At 46.0% G+C, this 10,078-nt stretch overlaps 1 protein-coding gene across 2 annotated transcripts in view; it reads right to left on the bottom strand.

The window, feature by feature from the left end:
* Positions 1 to 10,078, bottom strand: part of Tbc1d30 (TBC1 domain family member 30) — a 79,410-nt gene that overhangs the window by 2,351 nt on the left and 66,981 nt on the right. For both annotated transcript variants that reach the window (XM_026784546.1, XM_005357925.3), the window contains 3 exons: positions 6,806 to 6,918; positions 5,835 to 5,974; positions 2,225 to 2,431 (listed from right to left, as the gene is read on the bottom strand). In XM_026784546.1, coding sequence (XP_026640347.1) covers positions 2,225 to 2,431; positions 5,835 to 5,974; positions 6,806 to 6,918 — 460 coding nt within the window. The remainder of the gene's footprint in view (positions 1 to 2,224; positions 2,432 to 5,834; positions 5,975 to 6,805; positions 6,919 to 10,078) is intronic.

The following is a 10,078-nucleotide window of genomic DNA, read 5'->3' on the forward strand; positions in this document are numbered from 1 at the left end:
GGGAATCTGGTACCTCAGGCCCTCCCTACCCCGGGAATCTGGTACTTCAAGTACTATCCATATCACTACCTTCTATTCTCGGAAGCTGCAGTCTTCTTCTGAGAGTTAAAGATAACTTTCATGCTATCTTCTTCCATCTCCTCTAAAAGCTCAAAGTCTGGGCCCCACTCAGGAGCTACAGCATCTCCAGCTAGCTAACTTGCTGAAACACACTCTGGACTTCAGCCCCATCTCTAAATGACTTTATAGGCACCCTGAAATCAGGAAGCCAGTGCTCTGTAAGTTTGCCTCTGGGCAGCAAGCTCTGCCCTTATTTAATGCGAACCCCTGGAGTCCTGCTCTGCAGCGGGGACCAGCAAACTTTCTATCCTGTAAATCTTTCGGCCACTGTAGCATAAAAGCCGTCTTGAACAAGGTGTAAATAAACGGGTTCCCCATCCCCTCAAAGATGCTCTTGAGAAAGGACAGCACAAAGGATGCACATTGACATGTGTGGGTACGTCCCCTCTCCGGATGCAGCTTTACACAGAGCCTGCCACTGCTCTGTTCAGGACCGTGGTGCAATCGGTCTGTCTGGCACAGTCAGAGCCCCATGAGGAGACTTTGAGAGCACACTGCAGGAAGTTGTGAAGATGAAGCCCGGGCTGCATTTTGACACCACAGGATGCTACGATACCTCAGCTGTGAAACCTCCGCCATAGAGAGCTGCATGTTGGGAGGAGAGTAACCGAAGGGAGACAGGTATGAGAGGCAGCAGGGGAAACGGGCCGTCTATGCCTTTGAAACTGATGTCCCCGTCATCAGAGACAGGGTGGCAGGGTTTGGTGCTGCCCCTGCTGGGTTTTAGTCTTTCTCTGGCCCCATCTTTGCCCACTATGTCCCCCGTCCTCTCCTTTAGAATGGTAATGTATACTCCTGATTGCTTTCTTAATGGTTCCAAGTGGAAAAATCCTTCAAGATTTCCCCCTTTCTCCCAACAGTGAATTCAGTTTTTGTGCAAGACCAGTCACATGCTCAGAAGCCGCAGACCAAATTGATTATCTTTGTGAACTCTGATAGACTACAGTTTCATTAGGGACAAGAGACCCACTCCCAAGTCAGCATGTATTAAACAGCAAGGCTGATTGGTCACTGTGATTTGGGGGATTATAAAAGAGAAAAAAAAGAGCTCGACAATCCTTGGAAAAGAAGCCTTTCAACCGAATGGTATGAGGCTGTTCTCCGCCACTCCTGACACGCTGGGAGCAGCTTATCAGTGAGACTCAGTTTCTCCCATCTTCCTTATCAGAACCTCTGTGAAGTACACAGATGACTAGATTCCATTTTCAGATGCTTAAGCTTCTGATTGCTTATTTGTTTCCATGTGTGCATTCAGACGGGCCTGGACACATGTGGACCACGGTTGCACACAGGGAGGCCAGAGGACAGATTGTGGAGTCATTCCTCTGTAGCGTCCAGGAACTAACGCAGGCTGCCAGATCTGTGCACATCTACCCCCTGGGACATCGCACTAGCCCACGAATTTGAATTTCTAAAATTTCTCAAGTCCAAGGATTGCATTGCTCAGCAACATTTTAATCATTTGTAAATCCCTCTGGACAAGCATACTTATACAGTAAATGGGGTATAATACCATCCATGGCCTGTTCCTGGGGGCCTAAAAAGAACCCAAGGTCCTTTTCTTCTTTACACCCTGATAAAATAAAGTTGAAAGTGAGATTCTAAATATGCTACTTGCTGGGACCTGCTGGCTGATAGATAAAGGCGTGATGGCTAATCTTCATTCTCAACTAGACTTGGAGCCACCTGGGAGACACATGGGCGGTATGTCTGTGAAGGTGTCCAGAGAGGTTCCCAGGGAAGACCCACCCTGAAGGCGAGCAGCACCAACCCCTGGGCTGAGGTCTTGGACTGAGTACGAGGGCAAAAGAGGAAAGGAAACCTACTCTGTGCACACATGTCTCCTGCCCTCTGCCTCTGGGCACAATGTGATGGCTGCCTCACAAGCCTACCACCCCCCCTCACATGCCTGCTGCACACACCCCCACATCCCCCACCCCACCCCACCCCGTTATAGCTGTTCTCACCTCCTCGCTTTCCCCTCCACAATGGCTCTGAGCCACCGCATGGGACAAAGTAACCCCTTACTGTGCTCTCATCAGGACTGTGCCACAACAGTGAGAATTCTGAGGTCAAGTTCGAACCAATGGACGACTCTCCCTACCTGCCCTTATGTACACCTGGTGGAGCTGCTGCTGCTGCTTCTTCTTGATGCGAGAGTACTGCCGCTTCAGGGCGTTGATGTCTGTGGTCATGCGCTCCATCATCATACTGTTGAAGGCCGCGTGGTATTCACTTCGACAGGAATTGATGGCTCCCGGGCTCAGCTCCGCAATGTTGTTGGACCTCAGGCTCTGTTCCTCGCTTGTTTCTGTCCTCGGGGAAGGAACGCAAGGTCAGCGGAGGGGATCCGAGCAAAGGGGAACAGATTTCCCTGCCTCCAGTGTAGTCCCTTAACCCTCGAGAAATTCTAAACCGGGAATTTACCTAGCATTTACCTAGTTTTTGCTTTGCTTTGCTCCTGCAGTCCCTAACGAGCCTGAGGTTCGTTGATTTTGTGGCCACTTTCTTCAGGATGTAGACAAAAGATCAACTATCTCCAGGTAATAATCAATATACTTTCTAAAAATCCCTCGGAAAAGATACAGTGCAGCAAGTGTTCTATGATAATAACTGTGTGACAGCCTCACATCTCCGTAAGAACCTATAGGACTAACCATTTGCAGACGTGCAAGCACATTCTAAAAACAGCACCCTTCCTCAGTGTATGAGACTCTGGAGGACTGTGTCACCCGAAGCAAGTCCTTTCGCACACTGAACACACACTTCTGACTGTCTGCCATGGATGCTATGTTTGATATAGTTTCTTCTGACTGTCTGCCATGGATGCTATGTTTGATATAGTTTCTGACCCTGGGACATCCATCTACAGCTAGCAAAACCTTCCCTTAGGTAAAATCAAGATTGTACCCCAAAAAGAGAAACCATTACTCTGGTGAGTATGTACACCCACAGTCTGCCTGGATGATCAGGGTGAAAATCTCTAAAGCAGTGTCTACAGGTGAGTCTGGGAGCCAATGGAAGAAAGAAGAGATTTCTGCTGTACTAATATCTGCTAAGACTGTCTCCAGGGGAGAATTGGGCATCTTATAAATTTACCTCATTCGTTACTGAAATCGCTTCTCTAAGGAAAAGAAAATTAAAAGAATGGCTAAGTTGAACAAAATCACTAGGAAGCATATTTATGAGAAAGTGATGGCCACTCTGGTCTAAATTGCACAGAAGGAAACTGACCATAGGCTATGACCAAAACCTTTAGCAATGGGGCTGGAGGGAGACAGCTCAGTGGTTAGGAGCACTTGCTGCACAATTATAAGACCAGAGGTCAGATCTCAGAATACATGCATGTAGCTCAGAGACACACAAACATCTGTAACTCCAGCTCCAAGAGACCTGACAACCCTCTTCTGCCACTACATGTACAAAGACATCCACACATATATGTATACTCAAACACACACATGTACACAGGCACTCAAGCAGACACATACATACACATGAATAAAATAAATCTTTAAAAATCAAAAGGGTTGGCCGGGCGGTGGTGGTGCACGCCTTTAATCCCAGCACTCGGGAGGCAGAGGCAGGCGGATTTCTGTGAGTTCGAGGACAGCCTGGTCTACAAGAGCTAGTTCCAGTAGTTCCAGGACAGGAACCAAAAGCTACGAAGAAACCCTGTCTCGAAAAATCCAAAAAAAAAAAAAAAAAAAAAATCAAAAGGGTCAATAAAAAGTTATATATCAAAGTAATGATAACTTTTTTAAAAGTTTAACATTATTAATTGAGTACATGTCTAAAAACAAAACAAAATTCAGACAAGCAAGGGTTCAAAAGGAATTACAGAAACCAAGAGGAATCTTGTTGGGCTCAGATTCCCAATGGTTGTTTGAAATACGGACATAACGCACGAAACACACAAAACAGTGTAAACTCAGTCTTCTTCCCCAAGCCAAACTGATTTTAACTTTATAAACCTTATTATAAAAAAAACTTGCAAATAAATAAAAACTTCACATACCAAAATTAACCAGACCTGAAGTCTATACAACTCAATGAATTTCTATACATCAGCCCAGTCTTCAAGCAGGCTGAAACTCAAAATGAAGCTGGGCGTTGGCTCAGCTGGTACAGTGCTAGCCTGCTATATACAAAACCCTAAGATCAGTCAGTCCCCAGCACCATATAAACCCAGCATGGTGGCACATGCTGTACCAATCCCAGCACTTGGATCAGGGAGGTAACACCCAGGACATCCAAGACTGGAGTGGTTTGAATCATTATGACACCATAAGCTCCCTGTGTCTGAATAGAATAGTTCTACCCTGCTGGTAGAACTGCTTCAGACGGATTACAGGTATGGCCTTGCTGGGGAAGGTGAGGTTTCAAAGGACTCACCATGTTCCATGTGTTTTCTCTGACATGTGTGTGGTTGTCTCATGACATGAACTCCTAGCTACTGTTCCCATGCCGTGTCTGCCTGCCTTCCACCATGCTCCCTGCCATGGTGGTCATGAACTCGACTCTCTGAAACTGTAAGCCCCAGATAAACTCTTTCTTCTATGAGCTGCATTGGTCATGGTGAGTCTTATCACAGCAATGGAAAAGTAACTAAGGCAAAGTCTGTCTTCAACAATCTCAAAATGAGCCAAGGTTTGGGTAAAGCATTAGGAACTACCACAGCCAAAGGGCAATACCATCAGCCACCACTGCCACATTCTAAATAATAAACAACAAAAAAAAGACAGCTTAATAATCTCAAAACAGTAAAGCTGGCAGGTGGCAAAGATAATGCAGAGGGCCTGTGTGTCATTTCTGCCCTCCTTGTACAAGAGAAGTGGCCTCCTAATTGGAAGAGGTAGACAAAATATCCAAAGACAGATCTGCCACTCACAACAGGAAAGGACCCTGTGGGGAAAACTACAGGCTGCTTTTCAAAGCTCGTTAGATTGCACTGTCAAGCCCACAGGAAATCACTTCTATGCAGGAAATAGAGTGTGGCCAGATCCAGAGCACCACATTTAAGAGAGACAATCCCAAATCATAGCACATATCAGGTGGATTCACAGACTATCAAAAGGTACAGAGTCATATCTTACGAGAAATGGCCTCTTTCCAAGGACTGGAACCTCAGCTCCATGGTAGAGCACTTCCCTAGCATGTGTGGGGTCCTAGGTTAAGTTCCTAGCATGAACAAGAACCAAGGTGGGAGAGAAAGGAAGGAAAGAAGACAGGAAGAGAGGCAGGCAGGAAGGCAGGCATCCCCAACAAAGGCCTTTAGCAGATGTGAGAGCCATCCTCGAGGGAGAAGAGACAAACTTCCTCTGCTGCTTAGGAACCCAAGGCTAAGGGGAAGATCCAGTGTCTTGTGAAATGATGACTGTCTTGCCATCCAGAAACTAAAACATTCAATCCTAAGCAGAAGAGAGCCCGTCTACGGGCCCCGAATTGAACCCCAGCAGGACGCACTGAGTATAAGCTCTACACCGAGCAGACAAGGCTGCTTGTTCGGACAAGCGGCAGTAAGAGTTATCATAAAGGAAACAAAAGGGGTTCTGTATAGGCAACGAGAGATACAGATGGATCCTGCCAAGACATAAACCATGGAGAAGATGCTTTTATAAAGACTATGGATGGCAGTAGCCAGCCAGAGAGTCGGGCATCTGCAGGCCCTTGTTCAAATGAACCAACACTTATCACACGAAGACCCCCTTTACCTTTAATCTGCTTTTGGTACTTTTGCAGTTCAGGTGCCAGGAACCCACTGAAAGGCCCAAGGCATCCCACGGCACTAGCAACAGCATCCTCGTCATCAGGCTCATGCTCCTCGTCACTGTCTCTGGCCTTACCATGTCGCCTTGGAAGAAAAGGAGAAAGAGAAAATATAGATCCTTTTAAGTAATAAAATTTAACTGCCGTTGTGTGTGTGTTTGTGTGTTTTTATATTTCCCTTTTTTCCGTGACAATTTTGTTCCTGAGTCTTGCCCGACCTAATTGCCGTAGGTCAGCTCTGTTACCAGCTTCTTTCATATTCTCTAGTTATCTATGCACAGATAAATAGACATAACTAGTTATCTAGTTAATAACTAGTTATCTAGTTATCTATGCACAGATAAACAGACATAACTGTAGAGTCTGGTGTAAATCTGAGAATATGCATATATCCCTCTGCACCCTGCTTTTAATTTATTTAATGAAATATTTCAGTATTTATATCAAACTTCCTTCATATTTTTCACAGCTGTATTATATCTACACAGCTCACATTAATGAGCCAGGCTGCTAATTCACACGCCCGTGTGTGTGTGTGTGTGTGTGTGTGTGTGTGTGTGTGTATCTGTGTGTATCTGTGTGTATCTGTGTGTCTGTGTGACTTTCTGGCCTTTATAAAGAGTGTTCTAAATCAGCTCATGCATCAACTGGTATGCCAGTTTCACCCTGTTTAAGTTACTGAGATTTTAAGTATTTTGCAGTCTTAAATACATTGCAGGTTTGCTACTTTTTTTTTCTTCAGTTCATGTCCCACCTCGTGTGGGAAGCACACTTTGAACAGCTCTGTTGAATCTGAGTCTGTAAACCTTTGGGAAAGGGTCCTTTGGGTTCTAAGTACCACGTTAGTTTGTATATGTTCAAGGGCTTAAGTGTCACCTTGCAATAACAAAACGAGGAAAAACAAAAAGCCACTTACCCGGAAACTGACATGGGCTTCACTGTGACTGGGAATGGTGTGATGTTGTAGGTATACTTTTCCCTCAGCTCCGCCAGCTGTGGGAAAGGGAACGGAGCCATCGAATAAACGGTCTGGAAGACAAAAGTGAAATTGCCAAGTCTTAGATGGTGACCTACCAACTCCATGAGTCCTGTGTTAAAGGGGTTGATGCTCCAACAGGTGAAGGCCGAGGAGAAAGATATTGCTCCTCATGCAATATCTTCTTTGAAGAAAGACAGAAGTGTAAGGCAGGGATGGGAATATAACTCAGTCAGTAGAGCGCTTGCCTAGTATGTCTGAAGCCCTGAGTCCAGTCCCCAGCACACATAAACACGGCATGGGTGGTGCATGCCTATAACCCCAGGAGCAAAAGACAAGAAGAAGGGGTCATACTTAGCTAAGTAGTTCATCTGAGGCCAGACTAGGCTGTATGAGATCCTATATAAACAAAATAAAATGAGGCCAGGAATTGCAGATTGGGTACCATCTCTAAGCCTTGATGCAAAGGGCTCCAAAATCTGAGGCATTTAGAGCACCAACATCATGTTCCCCCCCAAAAAAGTTCACATCTGATCCATGCAATGGGTTACAGACAAAAATAGGGATATACTCAAAAGATGGTATAATACTTCCTTCAGACACAAGTATGAAAATTGTATAACATAAAAATAAATCTTATGTTTAGATGTGTGCTCCATACCCAAGATCTCTCACTGCACACTTGCGAAGATCCCCCAAATCTGAGTTATTTCTAGTCCAAGCACTTCAGATAAGGGACATTTAACCCGTACTGCTAAACACAAGTGACCCCACAAACAGCCAGCTGCGTGCAGCCGAGCATTCCGAATGAGGAGCATGGGTGGGGAAATCGGGCATCTAGCATCCTCTTGAGAGTGTGTTATATACCATACTGTGATGTCTAGACCAAAGGACCTGCACATGCTCCTCCAAGGTCTGGCTTGTTTAAAGTGTTTTGATAATGCCCACGGGCAATTAACATCAGCTTTCTGAATAAAATTAAGTTTTGTGGATGACCTTGTAACTTACGGCAAGCTTTCCCCCCAAAGAACCACCTTTTCAAAAGCCTGTGAATGAGCTCTAAGAGAAAACTGCTGTTATTTTTAAAGGGAAAAAAAGACAATAACAAGTTATCAAGTGCAGGCTGTCAAAAATCCATAAATAAAAAAAAAAGGAGCTGGGTGTGGTCACTCACACTTGAATCCCAGCACTAGGGAGGCAGAGGCAGGCAGAGCTCTGAGTTTGAAGCCAGTCTGGTCTAGACAGAAAGTTCCAGGACATCCAGAACTATCCTGTCTCCCTAAAGTGGGAATGGGGAGACACTTAGTCTTACACCAGGATTTTAAAACTCTGCATCTTCCCATTACCATGACGGGAAGAATTCTGCTGGCTCTCTTTCTCTTAAATTTTAAGTGCTCCACACTCAGTAACAACCCTTCAGTTTTCACTTGCCAGCGTGTCTAGATTAATCATACTTTCATTTCCCCACAGAAGCAAATCAAACATCCCAATGAGGGGCTGAAAAATGACTTAGCAGTTAAGAGTACTTGCTGCTCCTGAAGGACTGAGGCTCAGTTCCCAGCACCCACATGGCAGCTCACAACAGCCTCTGTGTGACTCCAGTTCCCGGGGATCCAGCTCCACCTTTTGTCCTTCACAGACCTAGGTGTACACACAGTGAACATATCTTCAAATAGGTGGAGTGCTCATGAATATTTATAAAGATAACTAAACCTTTTTAAACAATACGTGCTGATGAGCCTTTTCTGGGAGAGTCTTTTTAGGTGGTTTGTCCATTTCAGCAAGACTGTTCCTTCGGAGCTGGGATGTGGCATGGTGGGAACAGGAGAACTCTGAACGAAACGTGATCGGTGCCGCGGCTCACATGGTGGTTCGGTGCTGTGGCTGTGACAGTTCACACCTGTACTCCTGCTGTCCCCAAACGTCACCTATATACTTTCTACAGCAATTCAAGGTTCCAAACAAGCGTTGGCTAAAACCCCTTCCCCTCGATGCTTTATGCAAAGCCGCACAGCCTACGAGAGCACCACCCTTGTTTTTAAGCCATCTTCTCACATACACTACGTGCTTGCTTATCCGCAGGGCTGAGACGCAGCATAAATTTAGCAACACTACACAATTCTTCCCACGCCCTCAGCAGAAACAGAAGGCTCCTTGTGGCTCCCATTAGCAAAGTGCGAGATGACATCAACCCCCAGCCTCTCCGGGCGTCCTCGCCTAGTCTGAAAAATGCAGGGTGTGAAGCTCAGGAAGACAATTCCCTACAGCAGGAGGGGTAGTTACAGTCAGGGAGCAGTGCACATGGTGTGCACATGCATGTCCGTGCGGTGAGAGCGTGCGTGTCCATGCAATGAGTGTGTGCATGTCCGTGGGTTAAGCACATGTGTGTCTGTTCTGTGAGCGCATGCGTGTCAGCGTTTAGATTCTTAACTTGAGCCATGTTTGTATGGATTTTGTGAGACTACACTTAACACACTCTGTGTGCCTAAGCACGCCATGTAATTGTATTAGTAGTGAATTCTCACGTTTGATCTCACAAAGACAACCAGCAGCTGGCTCACTTCCAGTGCAGAGTTCTCCACACAGCCTTTCGAAGACATGCGGGCACGTGCAACCCTAGTCTCGGAGCCCTAACTTTGGACCCAAGAAGTACCTCCTCTTAGATGTCAGCCGGGAAGAAGAGAGTCAACTGAGTCTGACCACACACACACCAAATGTCCTCCCCAAACTGAATGCCCCTGTCATTCGTGTAAACTTTTACCTGAGCAACTGAGAAACTTGACTTAAGCAGCTAAGAAATCACATCATTCATATTTTGTTTTAAAAAATTACCCCCCCCCAAAATGTGAATACTTTCACTAGGAATTTCAAAATTGCTTAAGAATTAACCTAGATGTCTCACTGACTAAAGCCGGGCACTGGCTCATGGTTTTCGTCAGCTCATGTTGTGTACACAGCAGGAAACTGGGGTCTCCTAATCCCCCTCGTGGAGGACAGCTACAGGGGAGGAGTGAGCAGTAGCTGCCTGTGCCTCTGCTCTCAGCCCATCCTGCCTGGGGCAGGGGGAGGGGTTCCAACTAGGGATCATCAGAGCCACTCGGTGAACACTCCTGACATAAGAAAGAGCCTCTTGCTGGGCCTGCGGTTCCTTGTTCCCTCTTTATCTGTGGCTAGTGCCTCGAAGTAGCCGCTGGTACTCTGAAACCAGCTCAG

This window comes from Microtus ochrogaster, chromosome 24 (assembly GCF_000317375.1).
Source record: "Microtus ochrogaster isolate Prairie Vole_2 chromosome 24, MicOch1.0, whole genome shotgun sequence".
In the NCBI taxonomy this organism is placed as follows: domain Eukaryota; kingdom Metazoa; phylum Chordata; class Mammalia; order Rodentia; family Cricetidae; genus Microtus; species Microtus ochrogaster.